General features: G+C 47.9%; 1 protein-coding gene across 1 annotated transcript in view; it reads left to right on the top strand.

Annotated features, from left to right (window-relative positions):
• Positions 1-22895, top strand: part of APCDD1L (APC down-regulated 1 like) — a 51069-nt gene that overhangs the window by 19890 nt on the left and 8284 nt on the right. The window contains exon 2 of the mRNA XM_021706964.1: positions 20729-20867. Coding sequence (XP_021562639.1) covers positions 20729-20867 — 139 coding nt within the window. The remainder of the gene's footprint in view (positions 1-20728; positions 20868-22895) is intronic.

Below are 22895 nucleotides of genomic sequence, written 5' to 3'. Positions count from 1 at the left end.
TTTTCCTTCTTTTCGAATCCTTATACCCTTTATTTATGTTTCTTGTTTTACACTAGGACCTTCAGTAAAACATTGAAAATAATTAGCATTCATTTTGATAGAGGCACTCTTGTCTTAGTCCTGATTTCACCTTTAAGAAATATCATCTGGTGCAGGCATTTTGGGTCTGCAATGCTCTTAAACAGCATGAAGACATATCAAACTATTACTTTTTTTTTTGAGTTGGAGTCTTACTCTTGTCAACCAGACTGGAGTGCAGTGGTACATTCGTGGCCACCCCACAGCCTCCACCTGCTGGCCATGAATGGTGGCCATGAATGGTGATCCATCTGCCCCAGCCTTACAAGTAGCTGAGACTACAGGCATGCGCCACCACACCCAGCTAATATTTTTTATTTATTGTAGAGACAAGGTCTTGCCAAGTTGCCCAGGCTGGCCTTGAACCCCTGGGATCAGGTAAGCCTCTCGCCTCTGCCTCCCAAAGTGCTGGAATGACAGGCATGAACCACAAACTATTACTCTTTTGATAAGAGATTTTTATTGTCAGTGGGATTCGAATTTTAGAACTTTATCAAAGATATTTTAATATGTGAATATGGTGATGACATTTCTGAATTTGTCTAATGTTAACAACTCTTGCATTATTGGGGTAGACCCATCATGATATAAGGTATCTTTGCATTCCACATGCTCATATTTTATTTAGGACTTTTGCAGTCATGCCCACAAATGAGCTTGGCCTGTAACTTTCCTCTCTCATACTGTTCTTCAATTTTCTGCCTCATGCCATCTCCAAAGGCTTCAGGGTCTCTCTCGCAGGAATCCTTTCTAAAACCCAGAAGGCGCTGGAGGGGTGAGGGGTGGGGCAGAAATCATACACACCTGAGATTTGTAAAGTTTTAAAATATAAGATACTTTAACATAAATTGGTCAGGCACGGTTCGTGCCTGTAATCCCAGCACTCTGAGAGGCTGAGGCGGGAGAGTTGCTTGAACCCAGGAGTTCAAGACCAGTCTGGAGTCTGGGCAACATAGCAAGACTCTGTCTTTACAAAAAATATAAAAATTAGTTGAGTGTGGTGGTGCACAGTAGAGTCTCAGCTACTTGGGAGGCTGAGGTGGGAGAATCCCTTGAGCCCAGGAGGTCGAGGCTACAGTGAGCTATGATTGCCCCACTGCACTCCAGCCTGGACAATAGAATGATATTCTATTTCTAAAAAATCAATCCTGATTAGACGGATCACTGAAGCCCGGCAGGTCAACGCTGGGGTGGCCATGAGTGTGCCACTGCACTCCAGCCTGGGCAACAGAGTGAGATGTCAACTCAAATTAAAATTAAAATAAAAAACTAAATCAATAGATTAAAATTTTAAATAAACAAAGCAGTGAAGAGGTAGCCTCTCCCCACTCTTTCTTTCACCAGTTCTTTCCACTCTGAATTCCTCCCATCACACTCTGCCTCTCACTGGGAAATATTGATGTGACTACAGACATTTTGAGAGCCCAGCTCAGGGAGAAGTTGAGCTGGGAATTATTTTAGTAGTGGCACATATCTGGGTGTCCGCAGCCCCTTCCACGCAGCATTCAGTTGTCACTAGTGGAAAAGGGGTTAGGGTTAGGGTTAGGGTTTAGGGTTAGAGTTAGGGTTTCTGAAGTTACCTCTGCTTCTTCTTACTGTCCTGCCTAACCCTGTCATGAGTAAAAGTGTTTAATCAACGTATCTTCTACAGCTGTCACCAGAAACTTGGGGCAGTGTAGGAGAGACAAGCATGACATTTGCAAAACCAGACGCTGGTCTGGGAAAAAGTATTGCAGATCTCATAGCTAGCTCACACATAAATGAAACTCAATAGCGGTTTTCTAAAATTGAATAACTATCCTTAAAATGTATGACATTCTAACAAGAGGTCATAGAGCTGGGGGGATAAAACTTTCTAAATTATCAATAACACAAAATGTTTTCAATCAGCAAAGGAGGATAAAGACTGAATGGCCTTTCCACCCTTGTCATAGAAAAGGAAAATGCAGAGTCGTTGTCATGTGAAGAAATGATCAAAGTTTAGACAATCTAAAAAATGCTATTATAAAGAATTCACACAGCTGATTAATAAAAATTATATACTATTTCTCTAAATTACATTATACTCTGATATTTGCCAGCTAGCTTTATAAAATTTGTAATTTATTGTGACTTTTTTCCATTCAAAATAGGTATTTACTTTTATGCATATTTCAAATTATTGTATAAACTTCCGTTATTTTTCTTCAGAGGGTTCCCCTGGATTCAATAAACTTCGGGTTCCACAAAACTTGGGTCTGCCCTTTGTAATTAGAACTCACAGAGTGAGATGGAAAACTCTCCCTTTTCTACTTTCTGAAAGGGTTTATGTAAAATTGAAGCGATCTGTTTCCTAAAAGTTTGGAGGAACTTGTCTGTAAAAACACAAACTTTTTTTTTTGTTTTTTAAAAAATTTGTATTTATTTCTTGTTTGTCTTGTTTATGTTTTTAGGTGGGAGATTTTAATTTATTTATTAAAATAAATTTATCAATTTATTTAACAGTTACAGAACTTTTCAGATTACACACACACACAGGACCATATTTTTTTTTAACCTGCTGGCTCCATTGTTTGTCCCCTTTCCATTCTTAGTATTATTAATTTCTCTCCCCTCCCTCCCCCCAGTTCTTTTTTCGTTCCCATTTTTAGATTATTCTTCCCATACATAGGGGTTTCTGGGAACCAACCAGGAGCCTGTTCATTCTCTTTTCATAGCTTTGTTTTCTTTTTTTTTTTTTTGTCCACTTTTCTCCTTATTATCTTTTTTCTTCTACTATATTTGAGCTTACTCTATTTTTCTTTTTCTAATTTCTTTAATTTTCTGGCTTTCTTCTTTTAACAATAAGCTCATAAGTCTATAGATTTATCTCAAAGTATTGCTTTCTCTTCATTCCATAAGTTTTGATGTGTACTATTTTCTCATTTTGCTTAGTTCTTTATAATTTTATTTTAATTGATGCTGTGTGTTTCAGAAGTTTTTTTTTTTTAATTTCCAAACACATAGACATTTTAAGAGTATTTTTATTAATGGTTTTTAATTTATTAGCACTGTGGTCAGAACTGTAGCCTGTATGATACCAATTCTTTGAATTTGTTGAGACTTCATTGTATGGCCTAGTATGGGGTCAGTTTTTGTACATGTTGCCTATGTACAAAAGAATGTGCATGCTCTAATTGTTGGGCACAGAAATATGTATGCGTGTACACAGTGGTCCTCCTTATCTATGGGAGAGGCATTCCCAGCCCCCAGTGGATGCCTAAGACCATGGACAACACCCACCTTACATATATTATGTTTCTTCCTATGCAGTTACATAAGGCAGGTAGCATACACAGTGTGGATAAGCTGGGCAAGTCGGGGCAGGATGGAACAGGTGATGAAGATTTCATCACACGAAGTGGAATGGCATTCAACTTAAAAATTGTGAGTCATTTATTTCTGAAATTTTTCATTTAGTATTTTCAGCCCACAGCTGACCATAGGTAACTGAAACCACAGAAAGCGAAATCATAGATGGGGGCAGGATTTCTGTATATACTCCGTTTACACAGCACACACACAGGCAGAGGCACATGCACACACATATAAATATGTAATGAATTAAACTTATTTGCTATAGTTTCAAATCTTTTACATCATTATCATTTTTTATCTACTTGACCTACATATAATTGAAAGAATTGTGCTAAAACGTCTCATGATGATGGTGGACATGTCAATACCTCCCTCTCATGAGAGCAGTGTTTGCTCTGTAGATGTTGATGCTAATTTTTTGGTCATATTTGCCTGGTAGATTGGACCTTCCATGGATTGACCATCTTAATCACTGAAAACTTTCTTATTGCAAGTCCTACTTTCTCTAATATGCATCCGTCCAGTTTCCTTTTACTTTGTATTGGTCAGTTTTTTGTCACTTCCTTTACTTCCATCTTTTCTGTGTCTCCAGGCTTCATGTAAATCTGTTGTAAATAACACATAGCAGAGGTTTACAAAACCCAATTTGTTAATTGGCAAGTACATTCACTTACATTTATTCATATTTGTTTTTAATAATCATCTATTTGCTACAAATTATAGTTTATATGCTCTTTTCCTTCTTTCTTGTCTTTTTTCTGATAATTAGCAAATTAGTTTGGATGTGCTTATTTTTATTTCTTTTTCTTTCTTCTGTTTTGGAAGTTATAATCTTATTATTTTAATAGCTACCCCTGAAATTATAATATATTAGTCATTTTCCTGATTAATGCAGGAAATTTTGAACACTAACCTAATCACCCAAATCCCAAGTTACATGCTTCTGTTTTTTAGTATTTTAGTTCTGTGCTTTTTCCCCTCTTTTTTTTTTTTTTTTTTTTACTTCACAAAGTCAGAGATTATCAATTTTTTAGATTTACAACATTTTCTAATTCTTTGCTCATTATTTCTTCTTAAAAATCAGACTTCTTTCCTGTAAATTTTCCTTCTTTCTAATTATCTTGTTTAGAAATAGAATGGTAAACACTCCTGGTACTATTTATTTGAAGATTGTTTTGAAAGATTATTTTGGTGGATAGACAAATATAGGTTGGTGGCTATTTTCTCTTCTTTTTGTCTTTGGTGTTTTGCATGCTCAAGTGTTGGTTTCTTTTTAGTAATCCTTTTTTGTTCTCACTCTGCTTCCTGATACCAGCAGTTTGGTGTCTTTTTATCACTTCTGAAAAAATTATCAGACTTTTTTTTCACTTATTACATCTCCTTTACCCTTTTTTTTCTTTCCTTCTGTGAATCATTAGTTAGACTTTCTCATGATAGCTCCTAAGTCTCTTAACTCCTTTTTCTTAGTTTTCCTCCCTCTCATTTTTCCTGAATTCTGGGTAATTTCTTTACATCTATTTTCCAATTCACTAATCTCCTTTTCAACTGTGTCTAATCTGCTCCATGACTCAGCTACCAAATTTTTATTTCAACAATTATATTTTTATTTCTTAAAGTTTTATTTGATTCTTTTTCAAATCTTCTTGTGAATTTTATTTATAGGCTCATGTTATTTGTTTATCTTGTGAATTCCATATTTTATTTCATTAAACATTTCACACATATTTTTCTATATTCTGTGATAGATAACTTCAATCTCTGATATCCCTAAGATGTAACTTTTTTATTTCTGCTAATTCTTACTCCATGGTGGGCTGTTTATTTGTGAATTTAGTGGATCTTTAACTGGGAACTCATATTTGTTTGATCTTAATCTGTGAACATCTTGAAATCTAAAACAATAATGCTTTTCCCAAGAAACCATTCATATTTGCTTCTCCCAGGAGCCAAGGGGCACCAGCAACTTAGGACCACTCTAGCCCCTGGTCCCCTCAACCTCAGGCCACAGGCAAAGCTGACATTGACATTTGAACTCAGAAAGGGCTCCACTGGTCCCCTTCAGCTCAATCAGGGACCTCAAAGGCTTTCCTACATTATAAAAAAAGTATAATTTGAATCAAATCTAGTTGTGTACAGGGGAGTCCCTCAGAATAGCCATATTTTAGAAGCAGAATGCTGATCTGCATTTTTTTAAAGAGCACGCTTGCTGCTCCGTGGAGAATGAAGTACAGGGGCCAAAGTGGGTGCCCGGGAAACAGCAAGAGTCCCTGTCAATCTTTCATCTGAGGAGTGATGATGACTTGAGCCAGAGTGATGGTAATGAAAATAAACAGAAGGGCACGAAGCCAAGTTATTGGAGTATCTGCTTATTAACTTATGCCTTAGTTTATTTGTAGGCATCAAAATGTGTGATTAACCACAAACCTTCATTAACTTGTCATCCCTCTTCCACTGTTCATATGTTAGACTTGCAAAAATGAACGTCCCACTTTTTATATTTGATAATATCCAGTGTGGCCCAAGGTCTAAGAACACAGGTACTCCCATATATCACTGGTGGAGGATAAATTGAAACAGCATTTTTGGAGTACAATTTGGCCAAATCTATTGCCATGTTAAATGCACATACCACTTCTCTGTTAGGAATTTCTCCAGTGGACACATACAAAATTTACACCAAGATATGTTTCATAGTTTGTTCAATATATTCTTGGCTTTGATAATAGCACAGTGGATATATTTATAGATACAGATATAGATCTCTCTATAATAGACATAGATAGATAGATGATAGATAGATAGATAGATAGATAGACTGCAATCTAAATCAATAGAGGACTGGTTAACTAAACCAGATTTGCACAGTATTTATCTATCTATCTATCTATCTAGAGAGAGAGAGAGAGAGAGGGCGACTACAATCTAAGTGATCATCAATAAAGGACTGGTTATCTAAACCAGGTTCATCTATGTAATGGAATACTATTTTGTCTTTTCCATAAAGAGATAAGTCTGAGATGGAAAACTAACTTGGATAATTTAAGTGTAAAAAGCGAAGAGCAGAACGATGTGTATAGAAAGATTGCATTCATAAAAAAATTTAATAGTCAAATAAAAAACACATGCATTTATATGCAGAAATCGGCATGAAGCCATTTGCTGGGAGGACTTGCAGGAAACTGTGAAAATGATTCACGTTGGAGGAAGCAACCAGGGCTTCGGGGTATGCAGTGACTCCCACTTTTCATTCTACACCTTTTTATACATTTTGAAGATACCACCGCAAGTCACGGATTGCTTTTGTGTGAAGAGTTTAGCCTGTTTTTATTGGCCTCTTCTTGATTAGGGCACCTGCTTCCCTGAGTTATTATATCTCCTGCCTCTACCACTTCATCAACTCTGATTTCTCCCCTGCAGACTGTGAATGTGTGAGTCCCTCCGGCCTTAAAAACAAATCAACCTTCCACGAAGATCACTAAAGTCTATGATTAAGTTAAAACAATAGATTTCAGACAATATGCCTAGGATGACCTCATTTAACAAAAATAATTGAATAAATGCATGTGTGTATGTATAAGAAGGAAAGCAGCCTAGAAAGATTTATTTAGTCATTCGACAAAGATGTGTTGCTTGTCGACCATGGTCCAAGCACTGTTGTAGAGACAGAAGTTCAGAAGGGACCACAGTCCCTCTGCTGAGCCTCTCAGCATCCCCAGCCTCCGGAGTCCAGAGGGTCATGTCTGCCAGCAGGTTAATGGCCGTGCACGCGGGGTGAGGGGAGAGTGGACGAGCTTTGACATCACCTTCATGATTTTCTGTATTTTCTGATTGATTTTTTCTTTCTATTCCCCCCACCCCCGTGTTAGGCATATGAGAACTTGCATAAAAACGATCATCAAACCGTTAACCACACTCTGTCTCACAACACCTCTGGTTCTGTCTCTCTTCTCTGTCCTCAGCTAAATCCCCACAGTCATCCATGCAGCATTTGGGACACACTGATAGGAGGCGTTTTTTGTTGTGCATCTGGAAATCGAGTTCAACTGGGCATCCTGTATTTTAGCCGCAATCCTACCTGTAACACAACTGGCTCCCAAGCCTCTGTACCTCCGAGTGTCCCTCCCTGACCCCGTCCTGCCCTTGCTTCCAGAAGGGCTTCCCTGGGGATTCAGCCTCCCCAGGGGGCCGGTCTCTCCACCCGCCCCCACCCCTGACACCAGCTGGGCGCCCTCCCTGGATGCTTAAATTGCACATCCCGAAAATCCCCTTGTCCCGCCACGGCCCCCCGAGGACCTGTGCCCCCTCCTCCTCACAAGGCAGCCTCCCCACCTCTGGCCCCGCCAAGCCTCCTCACTCAGGACTTGAAGTGGCCCCCACAGACGTCTCACGCCCTCCCTTCCGGGCCCCCACCCTTGTGATGACGTCATCCTGAATACAAGCCAGCGGGAGTCTCGGAGCCTGGGCCCCCGACCGCCTGTCACCACAGGCCACTCTGGCCATTTGGCCACATCTGATTGCTACTATCCTATAATTGGGTCGGCGTTTCTCTCCACAGCCACTAACTCATTCTCACTTAACTTATTTTTAAAAATAATCCATCCCTCGGGGCCTGAGCCTCCTCCCAACGCCAACCCAGACTCGATGTATCAGTTATCGAACTGAGTCAAAATCGACACGACACAAATCCACTGTTCAGTGTCTGTCGTAGGCACCCCGGCATCATGGGCAGTGCCACCCAGGAGGCTGCGTGCCCTTGGGAGAACATGGCCTTTCGGAGCACACCCTGACCCCTATGCCCTCAGCTCCCTCTCCTGGGAACATCCTGGAGACCAGGCAAAGCCTCCCTTGGTGGCTATGTCTCCCCCTCCCCTGACAACCTCCACACGGCACCGCCCTCACTGGCCTGCTGACACTCCTGCCCCCTCTCTCTGCTGGCTGGCAACTTCCTGCCACCTTTGCGGCTCTGTCCAGGGTGCCCGTTCCAGCTCCCCTCCATCTGTCCGGCAGCTTCTCATCTCGCAAGACCCTCCAGGCCCCCCTGAGGCCTCCCCTCCTTTTCTGGCTCCCTTTGGCAACTGGGCCAGCATTGGGCAGGAGGCCTGGCTCTGAAAGTCGTCCTTGCAACCCCGTGGCCAGGCATACAGTAGGTGCTCAACACATGTTGAGCCGAGAGTGCAAGTGGAGAGAGGCTGGGGTTTACAGTAACCAGCACTGGCTTTGAGTTTGGGCTTCTCCACCTACAGGTTGTGTGACAGAATTGAGACAGCACCAGACCCTCTCTTCTTCTGGGCCTCCGTTTTCCGGTCTGTAAGATGGGGACAGCCACAGCACCCATCCCGAAGGCTTGTCAGAGGGTGGAACGGATGCCCAGGTGTGGGCTTTGCAGGCGCCAAGGTGTTATCAAAATGTGCGGCTTGTACCTGTGGTGTGGCCTGGCACCCTGGGACTGATCGGCTGGGTCAACTCATCAGCACTGCTCCTCTCCCCCCGTGAGACATGGACACTCTTCCGAGCATAAGCACCCGGCTGGGCCAGGGTCGCCAGGGAAAGCAAGAATTACAAGACTGTTTATTTAACAGTTGGGAAGCCGACACATTTTCCGGTACCTTCTCTGCAATACTTAAGCCAATATTTGCGTCTTTGGGATTCTATTTGTATGGTAATTTAAAAATAGGGTTCGGATGTACAGCTGGCCTTTCTCCTGAAACTCGGAAAGCACATTAATTTTCTAGATGGTAAAATAATGCCATAATTAAATATTACCATTTCTCTTAAAATCTGGTAACGCCTCACAAAATGGATTTTTCGAAACATGATGTAGGTTTTCCCACGAAATTGCACTCTCGGGAATTCCTTATTTTGAATGTATGAAAGAGACCGCGCACTTAATCTCAGCACAATGTAAGAAAAATTGATTTGTTCAATCACAATAATTTTCTTGCATTTAAAATCGCGGTGCTTCCTGGCGCAGCTGACCCAGAGGCCCCGTCTGTGGGTCTCCGGGGAGAGGCCGGGAAGCCACGACGTCTTGTTTCATGGTTTCCGAGGCTCCTCGGACGCCCTGTATTGTGGTTCCAGTGGCAGCTTTTGTCCCGTCCTGCGAGCCGCTCCGAGAGGGGGCCAGGCTGGGCGACCGCCCTCCCCTCGCCCCTCCGCCTCGAAACGCGTCCTCGGTGCGAGTGGAAGGGACGCCCTCCCACGTGGAAGAAAGCCCGGGCGCCAGCGCTGGCCTTCGACGCGCTGCGTCTTCCCCCAAGACGGGGTGGAACGCGGGAGGCCGGGCGGCCCGGGGCTGGAGGCCGAGGCCGGAGGCGGCGGTGCCGGGCTTCTCCCCCGGCTCCCAGCCACCCCGACCAAAGCTCAAGAGGGCCCCCTCGTGGACACTCCCGAGAACAGCTCGGTAAGTGGTGTGCTGCCCCCAGCGCCGGGGTGCCTCCCGGTGACCCCCCGCCTCTCGGGACGGCTCTGTCACCCAGAGGCACGCCATGGAGACCAGCGGCCTCCAGCCCTCTCTCTCCCCGAAGCCTGGATATTTCTGGGGCCCAGCGAGGCCCTCGGCCCCTCTGGGGGGGACCCGGGGCAGACCCAGCACCCCAGACCCCGAGAGGAGTTCGGCTTCGCCGGGCGCCGCCCTAGGTTCCTTCTCCCGTGCCCTTTTCGGGTTCCGGGGGAGCCTGCCGCGAGCCACACAGACGTCCTCCTTCGGATCGAATGTGTCAAGACCTTGCGATCGTCCTGCCAAATTCCTGTTCTGTAGGACAATGGAAGCTTCAGTCTTCTGCCAAGAAAGCTCGTAAGGAGGACCCGGGCCAAGGGGAGACTCCTGGACACACGTTCTGTTTAGCAAACACAGGCTCGTAGCTGCGCCCCTCTGGGAAGGAACCCGCTGGTTCAGCGAGGCCCGGCGCCGGGCAGAACCTCCGGCAGGGTCCGCGCGCCATGGCCCCGCGGGGACCCGGGGGTGGGCGGAGGACGCTGGCGAGCTCAGTGTCGACGACGCGTGTGGAAGGACCAGCGTGTGGAAGGACCTGGGGGCACCGGCCCCGAGGGCGGCGAGCGGGGCCTCGTCTCCAGGACGCCAGAACATCTGGGTGAGCAGGGAAGAACTCTCATCCATCACCCCGACGCCTGGGCTATTGGGAAACCGCTGGACTCTGGCTGGAATTCCTGGCTTTCATCTGGGTGGAAGCCCCAGCCAGAGCCAGAGTTATTTGCCTTATCGTGGGGCCCAGGGAGCGATGTGCAGTTTTTGCTCTGGAACATTCCTAAGCAAACAGAGAAAGCTGGCCAGCGAGCCAGGCCTGGTGGGCCAGATCCTGTCTCTCTGAGCCCCCCATTCCTTTCCCAGTCTGGGAGCTGGACGTTTCCCATTCTCTTGGCAGGAAACACCCAGCAGGGCCCTCAGAGAGGTGCCCTCGAGGGCCAGCGCTGCCCACTGCAGACACTCTCGGTTCTGAGTGTGAGCACAGTGCTCACAAGCACGAAACAGTCGCCTTTTCCAGGTGGCGTCCGGCAAGGCCTGTGTTTTCCATCAACCCCTTGGTGTAGCCCCACCTGGGACTTTTCATGGAAAGCGAGGTGGACAGTGACAGACCTGCGTCCCTTCAACAGCCTTTCAACACACGACTTTTTTTTTATTTTGAGTTGGAGTCTCACTCTGTCACCCAGGCTAGAGGGCAGTGGCACCATCATGGCTTCCCACAGCCTCAACCTCCTGGGCTCAGGCAATCCTTCTGCTTCAGCCTCATGAGTGACTGAGACTACAGGCACATACCACCACACCTGGCTAGTTTTTTTATTTTTTTGTAGATACGAGGTCTTGCTGTGTTGCCGAGGCTGATCTCAAACTCCTGGGCTCAAGCAGTCCTCCCACCTCAGCCTCTCAAAGTGTCGGGATTACTGGCGTAAGCCCTGGTTCCCGGCCTCAACACACAACTTCTAGCTCTGAAGTCCCTGCTTCTCACTTCCCAGATATGGTCTGCCAGGCACCCAGTCCCTCCCAGATTTCTCAGGGCAACTCTCAACTCTCTGAGCTCGCAAGCAGAGGACCGCACATTTCTAAGCCTGGGATGCCAAAGGGTGGGGGAGTGGAGTGTCCTTTTCCTAGAGCATACTGTTCCTGCATTTCCCAAGATAGCAAAGTCCATCCCTCCCCTTGCCCCGCCTCCTGGCCCTGATCACAAAGACCCTCGGATTAGATGGATGAGAACATTCCATTAGGCCAAATGAGAGCCATGTGTGGTCTCGCAGGACCAGCCAATCCCATCAGAGGGGACATCTGGGCTTCTCAGAACTCAAAGTCCGTCTTCATATTTCTGGGATGTGTTGGTGCTATCACCACATGCCAATTTGCACCCTTCTCGGGGGAGCTCGGATAGAAACTGTGCATGCCTTTTGTGCGATGACTTCATTGGCAAGCACGTCTCTTGCTGTAGCAACGTGGCGACGGCTGCCATTTCAACAGCCGTGTTCTGAACCTTGCTGGTGCAGCAGCTGGCGTGGACCACTCCACGCCAGCACATCCCTGTGTGTGCACGGCGGACTCCTCTAATCAAGAGAGGTTATTTTGGGGGTGGGGATCCACTGCTGAAATTTTTATTTTAAATGTGCTTAAGCTTCCAGGTCCAAACATTCTAGGTAAATTACCTCAAGCTTGACAGTTTTGAAATAAACCAGAGGGTTTCAAACTTTTTAAGCGACCACTATTTTGAAAAAAGCGAGTCTTAGTCAGAATCATAGTATATAAACCAGAGCGAAGGGTGGGGGTTGCTTGGGCTAAAGCTGGGGGTGGGAGACCAGGCCTCCCTCACTAGGTCTCCCCCTCTGTCCCAGAAGTAACCCCAGGGGTCTTCAGAAGCCAACTGGAAGACCTCTGATACTGCACAACAGGACACACACACACTCCATTCTTGGGCTAGAACTCTGCTGTCCAGTATGGCAGCCACCAGCCACATGTGGCTACAGAGCACCTGAAATGTGGCCGGCCTATGCTATGTTGTGACTGGGTCCAGTGGCTCATGCCTATAATCCCAGCACTTTGGGAGGCCGAGATGGGAGAATCACTGGAGGCTGGGAGTTCCAGACCTGCATGGGCAACACAGTGAGATCTTGTCTCTACAAAAAATAAAACACATTAAAAAATTTGTCACAGGTGGCACACACCAGTAGTCCCCGCTACTTGGGAGGCTGAGATGGGAGGATCGCTTGAGTCCAGGAGGTCAAGGCTGCAGTGAGCCAGGATCACGCCACTGAACACCAGCCTGGTGACAGAGTGAGACCCTGATGCAGAAAAAAAAAAAATCTGTGAGTCTTCAGATTTTGAAGACTTAGTATTTTAAAAGCATATTAAATATCCCATTTGTAGTTTTTATATTTGTCACATGTTGAAATATAATATTGGGGGCTGGGTAAAATATATTGTTAAAATTAATTTCACCTGTTTCTTTTTAGCCCTTCACATGTGGCTACCAGAACCCACTAGTGACATCATGCAGCCTTACCTGGGAGTGTAACACCAAGTCAGGGTCCTGGTTTCACTGGGGCAGGTGCCAGAGTGAAACCAGGCTTTGATGCAAAGTAACTGGCACTAGGTTCTTAAGTTCATCTGCCCATCTAAGCCCGTGACATGATCTGAAGCTTTAATTCCTTCACCTGCTTCTCTTTCCTTTACCTGCTTGCATCAGCCTGGGCCCCTAGCCTGCTTGGAGCTCCCTGACTGACCACCCTTTCCCCTCAGCCAGATGCTTAGCAATCCTAATGACTGTAAGCTCACTCCTTCTTCCCTCTCATGTCAAGCCTGACCCTCAGCCCCATCCTCAGGGGTGAGAGAAGGGTCGACAAGGAACTCACACACATATGCTTACAGAGTACAAGTCATTCGTGCATTCAACAAAAAAGATGTGATTATAATGTGTAATTTTTTAGCATTTAGTATATGAAGGCATTGTTCTATGCACTGTCCATGACTTAACACAATTGTTTATTGAACATCAATCAGGCAGTGTGCTGGGTGCTGGGGAGTCAGCAGTGAGCACAAATGATAAGAACCCTGTCCCTATGCAGCTGGCAGACCAGTAGGGGGGGACAGTGAGAGAGAAGGAGGAAGGCAGGAAAGAAGGAGAAGAAAGAGAGAGAGAAGAAGGGAGGAAAGGAGGGACGGAGGGAGAAAGAGAGGGGAGAGGAAGAAGAAAGAAAAGAAAAAGGAAGGAAGGAAAACAGAAAGGAAGAAAAAAGGGAAGGAAGGAAGGAGGAAAAGAAGAAAGGAAAGAAAGAAGGAAAGAAAGAAAGAAAGAAAGAATTAAAATGGCTAGCATGACACCTCACTAACAATGAGCACACCTAGCACCAGATCTTGGTTTCTAAACCCCATTCTCCAATAAAAGGAACCAGAACCCCTTGAAGAAATGGTCAATTCCAGGGCTGGGACTGAGGCGATGCTATAAAGTGAAGCTGGAAGAACTTCTGGCACCAGAAAATTAGGAAATACTCAAAAAATAAATAAATAAAAAGACAAAAACACAGGAGATAAACTGAAGGAGCTCCCAACAGCCAACTCAGGGACAACTTGAGCAAGAAAATAAATAATGATGGTAATTGTTTATAACTGATCAAGTGAAATAAATACCCATGAGTTCATGGTAATATAAATAGAAGTTGGATAAATAAATGGGAGAGGAGAAACAGCACTTCCTTATGGCACAATTTCAATTCATGAACTCAGAAAGAGTGATGCAATGAGAGGATGACCCTTGGGAAGACACCACTCATAATCCTTGTTGTAGGCAAGAATCATCAATGGTTATCATAGATGCTAAAATTAGTGAAAGAATGTATAATGAAATACAAAATAGTTTCATTATCTCTGAGTACATTCTCATATGGTAATCATTAATCACAAAGAAAAAGGTAGTGACTCACCTGTGGAAAAACCTGGCAGATACCTCCTTACGCAATTGGTCACAGTCAAGGTCACCAGGAATGGAATGATGGACATCACGTGCCTCCTGAGATGATGCCCTGAGAAGGACGCAACACAGTGCTGCCACATTCTGACCAAATATGCGTGAGCTGGATTTAGTCATGAGGCAGCATCAGATCATCCCAAACCGAGGAACACACTACAAAATGACTGACAAGGGTGTCATGTTCATAAAAGAAACAAAAAAAGTGTCTCAGATTAGAGGAAACTAAGGGGTCGTGACAACTCAATGCAAGGTGGGATCTGGGACTGGATCCTGGACCAGAAAGGGGATATTCATGGGACAATGGGTGAAACCAACAAGGTTTGTACCCTTATTAGTAACATTGTGTCGGTGTTAATTTCCTGGGTTTGACATCAGCACAATTTCTGTGCAAGATGTTAACCTGGGTGAAGGAAACATGAGAACTCTTCCCACTGCTTTTGTAACACTGTGGCAAGTCTGACATTACTTCAGGTGAAAAGTTGAAAAATAAAACCAAAAAACCCCAACAGAAAGCAGATAAGTCATTGCCAGATGTGATGAGTACTACCCAGGAGAGAAGGGAGTGGAGAGAATAGGGGGTTGCCTGGAAAGGACACACCTGCCAGGAAATACCGTTTATGTTGAGACCTTTGTGAATACAGAGAACCCAGCGCAGGGCAGAGGGAAGGAACAGCACCAAAGGGAAGGATTGGCATGAACAACAGCCCTGAGGCAGCAAAGGGTTTGCCTGTTCAGTGCTGGAACTGCCCAGTAGAAAAGCACAGTAGGATTCAGTGAATGATCTGGCGGTAAAACGACTGGATGATGGGGCAATTTCAAAGGGCCTTGGGGGCTATCAGAAAAGCTTGGGCAGTACTCCAAGTGCATCAGGAAACCATTGGAAGTTTCTGATCATTGTATAAATTTCCTTCAAGACTCTTGAGATGGTTCGAAATTATATTCCGAAGTGGGCCTGTTTGATGAATGCCAGTCTCTCCGTGAGAAGAGAAATTGTGGCCATCCATGCAGGCTTATACACCCAGAGCCCATCACAGCTCCAGGCATATACCACAAGATTCAGTAAGTGTTCACATGTGAGTGAAGGTATGAATGAATGATGGATAAGTCGCTGGGGGAACCTGGGCTTTGGATGGTCTTTGATGTCTGCTGTGGGTTGAATGGATCTCCTCAAAAAAGATATGTTTGAGTCCTAACCCCCAGGACCTGTGAGTGGGACCTCATCCGGATATAGAGTCTTTACCGATGTAATCAAGTTAGGTGAGACCCTAAACCAGGGATCACTGCCTTCGTAAGAGAAAGGAGAGGGAGATTTGGATATAAAGATGCAGACAGAGGAAACCCACACACAGGGAAAATGACCCCGTGAAGACAGAGGCGGAGACACACATGTGATGCACCAGGGGCCACCAGGTGCTGGAAGCAGTAGGAAGGACCCTCCCCAGAGCCAACCCTTTGCTACCTCAGGGCTGTGGACCATGCTGTTCCCTCTAGAGGGAGTGTGGCCTTGCCTATGCTTTGACTTTCAACTTCAGGCTTCCAGACTCCAGACTCTGAGAGAAAATACCCCTGTGGTTTCAGCCATGTGGTATGTGGTCCTCTATCCCAGCAGCTCCAGGACACTCATGGGTTCTTCTGCATCCCCGAGGCGAGAGGGTGAGTTCACCGTTAGCCTCTCCTTCACCCATCTTCCGTGTACCCTTTTCTTATTAAATACTGTCTAACTAAAGTAGTGCCTCCTATTTTAAAATCAAGCTCAGATCGACCCCTTGTACAGCTACAACTCAATCCTCAGCAAAACGGGCTGTGAATGTACAGGTTTGTTATCGCAATGCCTGCCTCTTAACACCCTCTAAGCTCACTACGTGGCTGTGGGAACATGCAGTGCTCCCTGCAGCTCCTTAAGACCACCTCGCACCCTGCCTTTGCATTCGTGTGACTCCTCGAGAGCCTCAGAGCAAGCCAATTAGGAGAGGAAAAGGTGCTTTTCTTTCACTTTTTGCCTCCACAAGAAAAGTAACTGAAGAGCTGACAGCTCCCCCTCCACTCTGGCTGCAAAGCCCATGTTCGTTCTCCACGTGCCCCAGTGTGGTCCACACTTGCACTTTCCATGGTCTTTGGTGAAAACCTGGATAGTGGCCCTCAGAGTTAAACCTGTCTATGCCTCCATTGCTCACCCACAATATGGAAGACCCACACCCGCCTAGTAAAGCTATGTATATATATGGTGGCAATGCACCTATAGTCCCAGCTACTCAGGAGGCTTGAGCCCAGGGGTTAGAGGCCTTAGTGAGCCATGGACATGCCCCTGCGCTCCAGCCTGGGCAATAGAGTGAGACCCTGACTCAAAAAAAAGTTCTGGAATTAGATCATGGTGATGGTTGCATAGCATGGTGAGCATGCTAAATATCGCTGAATTGTATGTTTTAGAAGTGGTTAAAATGGTGAGTCTTGCATTAGGTGTGTTTTACTAAAACATATTTTTTAAAACTGACCAGGAAGCATCTGCCTACAGAGGACTGACAATGGCCAGGTCCCTCCACCCCACTGAACCTGTTTCCTTATTGGCAAAGTGAGGGAATCGGTAACACCCTTGTCACAGGGAGTTGTGCAGACTACATCTCCATTCCCGTGCGGACATGCCACATCCTCTGGGGCCTCTGGGAGGGCTCATGGCCACAACGCAGACAAAACATCTCACCATGAGATTCCCAAAACATGTACTTGGCTACTGTGCTCTGTTGCTGTGACCTCAAGACAATCCTAGCCAAGGGCCGGCACTCACAGGGGTTCAGGGAGTGTTCCTTCCCCTCAAGGCCCTGGGGCAGGGTCCATATGGTGTTTGTTCTGTAGCTGTTCCTGGTACTGTGATTCATGATAACACATCAACCCAAAGCAGGTCATATTTTAAGCTCTGGTAGCCTGGTTTGAGCAATTGGGCACTCCAGATTTAATTCTGCAGGTAATTTGAGCGATGCTATCTGATTTCAAATGTCCCTGCTCTTACGAGGGCAAAAACAGCATAAGTTTTAATTAGTGGGTAAACAGTAAATAATGAGTGGCGGTAAGTGGACACCCCTGTTAATTAAAAATCCTTGGCTGATAAAAATCAGTGTGGTCCATGCATGCATTCAACTCAGTCTATCGGGTCCCTGCGAAAAGTTGTGCAACTCAGCCCACGACACCATCTGCTTTCGGTTGTTTCCTTAGTTAAGACTTTCATGGAGAGAGAGGAAGAGAGGAGGGGAGGAAGCAATGAAAATCAAATGTCCACCCCAAGCGCTGCGATTGGGAAAATGTCATGGAATTGGGTATAATCGGTTCATTTAATTCTTGCAACCTTGAAGTCGAGGCTTCGTGCGCAACCGAGAGAGGCGACATGATGTTCCGCTCTGATGTTTTCATCAAGGTCCCTGGTTCTGCCTGATGTCTGCGTCTGCAGGCTCTGAATACAGCCTGGCCGGCCTGTATCTCTTAGCCTCCTGACATAATTAAATCCTAATTTCGCGCAGAAAAACAAGACAAACTAAAACACACGTAGCAAAAGCCCAGAATCTGAGGGTTCGTGACAAAGCAGAATGCCGAGGGCCATCTCGTCTCGGTGCCTCTGGGGAGGGCACAGAAAAATAAAGGAGGGGGTAGGGCTTGTTTTCTTTTGAACAGAAAACATTTTCTCAAGAGCCTGAGTTCTGGGGAAACAAAGACGAGATAATTTCCGGGGCCCATTCGCCATCCTGCTCTGAGAAGCAGGCTTGATTTTCCACTCAGGCACATAGCAGTGACTCCTTTTGACCCCTTTCCTCGCTTCGCTTCCATCCATTCTCCAAATCAACACTCTCGGACAGCTTTCATTGACACTGGGTATGTTCAAATTAACCTGAATTGAATTGCATCCAGAGAACCTGGTGTCTTACTCCCGAGCTGATCACAGAACCCCCGAAACGCTCAGAGTGTTGGCACTGGCCCATTTCCATGTGTCCCCGGGCCCATCCCAGCTCAGGACTCCTGGTAGGGTTAGGCCAGGACTTGGCTGAATTTGATGTCCACCCATCCACCCACCCACCATTCTGGCTCAGGTTTGCAGAATACTAGGTTCCAAGTTAACATGGGGCACACACAGCTTCTCTCCTGCGAGGTCCAGCTGGCATTTCTGTCCCTCTGCAGAGTGGCCCCGTGCACCCTCGGAGCCGCCCAAGCACTCACACATCGGTGTGGGGCTGTCTGGGCTGGCTGGTCTGCTGTTTGTTTCCATTTCCCTTATTTGGCTGATTGAAGCCAACCGGTCGGTTGTACACAAACCAGGAATGCGATGGGGACCCAGAGTTGCACCAACGTTTTTATTCCTTCCTTCCTCCGCCCATTCAGCAAGGGTTGTTGAGTGCCCAGCGTCTCCAGATCAGCCACTTTTGTGCTCACTGGGAATGAGTGACAGGCAGTGGTTAGGCCACCACACTCTCAAGTCTGGCAGCCCGTGCTCAAATCCCGGCTGTGTTACATTCAGGTTGGCACGTGCCCTGTATAGGCTGAGCCCGCGTCTCTGCCCATGAGAGGAAGAAATACCAACCCCATTGCCTGGGGCTGCCGCAAAGATCAAATAAGAGGTCATGTTTAGGCCAAGTACAGCGGCTCTCACTTGCAATCCCAGCACTTTGGGAGGCTGAGGCAGGAGGATCACTTGAGCCCAGGAGCTTGAGACCAGCCTGGGCAACATAGTGAGGCCCCATCTCAACAGAAAAGCCAGCCAGGTGTGGTGGCATGTGCCTATGACCCCAGCTACTCAGGAGGCTGAGGCAGAAGGATCGTCTGAGCTTGAGAGGTCAAGGCTGCAGTGAGTCAGGATGGTGCCACAGCACTCCAGTCTGGGCGACAGAGTGAGACCCTGGTTCAAAAAAAAAAGATCATGTATAAAACACACGGAGTCCATACCTGGGTAACAGGAACCACTGTTGTCTTCGCCACCGTCATCTTCACTCTCACTCCTGCCTTCCCAGCTGGTCACTGGGTACCCTGACATCAAGGGAACTGAGAAATCGCTCTGCCTAACTTTCCTGAGAGGTGGGGGAGGTGCAGGGTGTTTGGGCTCAGGTGTCCAGTCAGACGACCCCCAGGAGGCAGCGTGGACCCCCAGGTCTCTCCCCGGCCCCCAGGCAGCCTTTCCTGATCCCCAGCCAGGAAGGTGTGCCTGTGCAGCGTGGGAGGGACAGGACTTGCCATGGCTCCCTTCCTCACAGGGCCTGGCCCTCCTGGTGCTGAAGTCTCCCCAGGCCCCCGCGCCCCCTGGCTGGAGCCCTAGGACTCAGCCCCTCCTGCTGGAGTGTGGCCTCCCGGTCAGCCAGCTCCCCCAGCAACCCCTGGCCATGCTATCTGGACGTTGCTCACTGCCAAGCCTCCCATGACATCCCGCCATCTGGGCTGTCTCACGCCCCTCACCCTGAGTGGAGATGACGGCTTCTGGAGAACCACTGCTCTTCCCAGCTGAAGGTCTTGGCACATCCGCCTGAGGCAGCCCCTGAAAGAAATTGTACACGGTCCCACGCCCTGGTGTGATTTGCCTGCAGGGCCTGACTGAGCACACCTGGGGGTCACTCCAGGGAGCCTGGAGCCCCATGCACCCCGCCCCAGCTTCCCTACAGTTGCCTCCCTCCCTGAGGCCACCAAGTCCTCCCTGGGCCCTGGGCTTAGGGATGAGGGTTCTGGGAGAGGGGCATGGTAACATCACAGTGGGCCATGCACTCACTCACCACACACTTATTAGGCACCAACTACTTGCCAGGTGCCAGGCTGGGGCCCACAGATATACAGATGGACGACCACAGACCTGGCACAGAGGTGACCCATGAGACGTGTGGCCTTGAGGGGTGGTGTGGCCCCCTCTGGGCTGGGAGAGGCCAAGCTGCTTGCTGGAGGAGAGTGGTCTGTGCTGCGGAGGGGCTGAGGCCCCAGTGCCCCTGGGTCCTCGGGGCTGAGACCAGAGCATCCCTGGTCCAGGAGTGTTGGGTTCACCAAGCACGGCAGGTGACCCCAAGGGATATCTGGGCTTTTAGGATCTGCTTCACGGGGGTCTAATTCCCAAAATCAGGTACAGTCTCCCTCTAGGAGGCTTGGAGGCTAGGGTGGTCATATCGGGGGACCCAAGTAGATGCTAATTCAATACAGGGAGCCCACCTCTGTCTCCAGAACTGGGGTCCTAGGGAGGCGGCCATGGGGGGGACACAGCCCTACATGGGGAGGGACACAGCCCTACTCAGCTCCCTGTCGCCCCCCACACTGTGGTCTGTGGGGTCAGGAGGGCGAGAGGGTGGGTGTTTTGTGGGACTGCTAGGATCACTCACCCAGGTTTGTCTGGTTTGCAGTTCACACTGCAGAGGCAGCTGGTGCGGCAGGGGACAACCGCCTGCGTTGGGAACCCCGCTGCCAGCGGCCCTTGCCAGACAGAGCGCCCAGCACTGCAGTCCTGCCCCCACGCCTCAATGGGCCCTGGATCTCCACTGGGTAAGACCCCAGGCCACCCCAACCATGGACCCCTCCCTCCCTGAGCCTCTACGTCCACCTCTGAGACATGGGCACAATTCATCCAGTTGTCCAAGAGTCTTGCTACCTGCCAAGCCCAAGGCTTTGCTTGCCTCCCCTCCACTGGGTGCAGATGGCAGGCAGGGCCTGGGGTGGCTATCACACCCAGTCACCAGCAGCAAATGGGCAAAATCCACTCATTCAACGAGCTGAGCGCCTGTGGCACCAACACTTAGCACCTGCTACAAGCTAGGCACACGGGTCGGCAGCAGGCCATGTGTTAAACGTGCAGACACAGAAATGAATAATACAAACTCAAGATTGCAGTAAGCTCTGCAATGAAGGAGATAAAAACCAAAGATGGGCTACAGGGGACCAGGAGGGTACTTTAGGGTCAGGGAGGCTTCTTGGACGTGGTTGCATTTGGCTAAGAGCTAAAAAATAGGAGTCGGTCATCCAGAGAGCCAGGGGAAGAGCCAGACAGACAGGACCGCAGGTACAAAGGCCCTGAGGCAGGATGCGCAGGCCAGAGACTCCCCAAATGTCTTGCCTTGTTCTCTCTCTAAACCAACAGGCTTGCCTGACATCTCAGAGATCCAGTGGTTAATGGGTTTTGTACCCCGCCCTCACCTACAACATACAAACCTCCAGCCAGGTCCCCACCCCTGGGGTGGGGGAAAAAGGAGGCCATGCAACCCTAACCCAAGACAGACCTCCCTCCCCCCCCTTCCCCTCCCCGCCAGTACTGTTCTGTGGTCAAGGACTGGCCTCTCTGTGTGCTCCACGCAGGTCAGGAAGAGACCCGCCTGCCAAACATCTGCTAATGCTTTGTGGGGAGGAGGCGAGAGCCCTGCAAGGCTGAGCATGTTCCCAGGCTCTGCCGGGCAGGCGTCCCATCCCGTGCGGCGGGGGTGGGGGGAGCTGGGCCTGAGACGGGACTGGAGGGGGCGTAGACTGGGGGGAACTTGGCTACAGCCTGCTCCCACCCAAGACAACAGCCTCCCGGAGCAGTTCTTCTAAGAAACTTCTTCCAGAATTTTCTTCCTAGAGAGTTCCCCACTGTGCTCTGCAGACAGGCCTTGCTGCCTCCTGGGAGAAGCGTGGAAATGGGTCTAGAGTCTCGGAACCACCAAGACTGCAGGGTGACCCTTAGGCAAATCCCTTCTGCCACCCCCTGGGTCTTGTCTGAGACCCTCAGTGGGGTGGGTCACCCCTCCCCACTCTTCGCTACTGCCCGTACTAGCATTTACTTGCCATTTTTCTTGACGTGAGCTGGTCTTCATTTACTTAAATATATTCACTTACTCTCAAGGCTTTATTGAGATATAATTGGCATTTACGGTATAATATAATTATTTCTAGAGGAAGCATAATATCAGTCTGGATATGGAGAACACAGCCACTTGTCATAAATAAGAGGCAACTGTAAAAAGAAGCTCGGTGAAAACAAAACATATTTAAGTCCTCTCCAGAGAGCTGCCTATCCAGGGCTCTGAGTCTGTTCTCCCTGGGAGCCAAGGAAGGTTGGTGTTAAAGACACGTTAGCTTGGGACAGAGACGTTTTTCTCCACATGGTCAGAAAGATGGAGAGAACAGACAAGGGAACTATTTTCTTGCTGGGTGATAACACGCTTCCTCCGCTCCAACAACCCTGGTATGAAAAAAATCAAGAAAATAGCAGTGCTCCTGGGTGGAGTAAAATTGTGAGGAGGGAAGCCTGCCTGACTCCCCATAAGACCTTTCAAGGGGGAAGTCCTGAGGCCTCCCCTGCCACCCGCCCGCCCAGAGCATGACTGTGGGTCTAGGAGTCATTTTTCCCTCTAGCCCCTGCCCCTGGACTTGTTAACATCCTCAGCCATATAGAGTCTGGGGGCCAAGTCCAGCCCACTTCCTGGTTTTTTTGTTTGTTTGTTTTGGTTTGGTTTTTTTTGAGTTGGAGTCTCACTCTGTCGCCCCGACTGGAGTGCAGTGGCCACTCCCGGCCACCGCAGCCTCGACCTGCTGTGCTCT

Source organism: Carlito syrichta, unplaced genomic scaffold (assembly GCF_000164805.1).
Source record: "Carlito syrichta isolate Samal-C Ts95f unplaced genomic scaffold, Tarsius_syrichta-2.0.1 Scaffold316251, whole genome shotgun sequence".
NCBI lineage: Eukaryota > Metazoa > Chordata > Mammalia > Primates > Tarsiidae > Carlito > Carlito syrichta.
The sequence above is the reverse complement of the archived record's forward strand: the minus strand, read 5'-3'. Positions and strand labels throughout refer to the sequence as shown.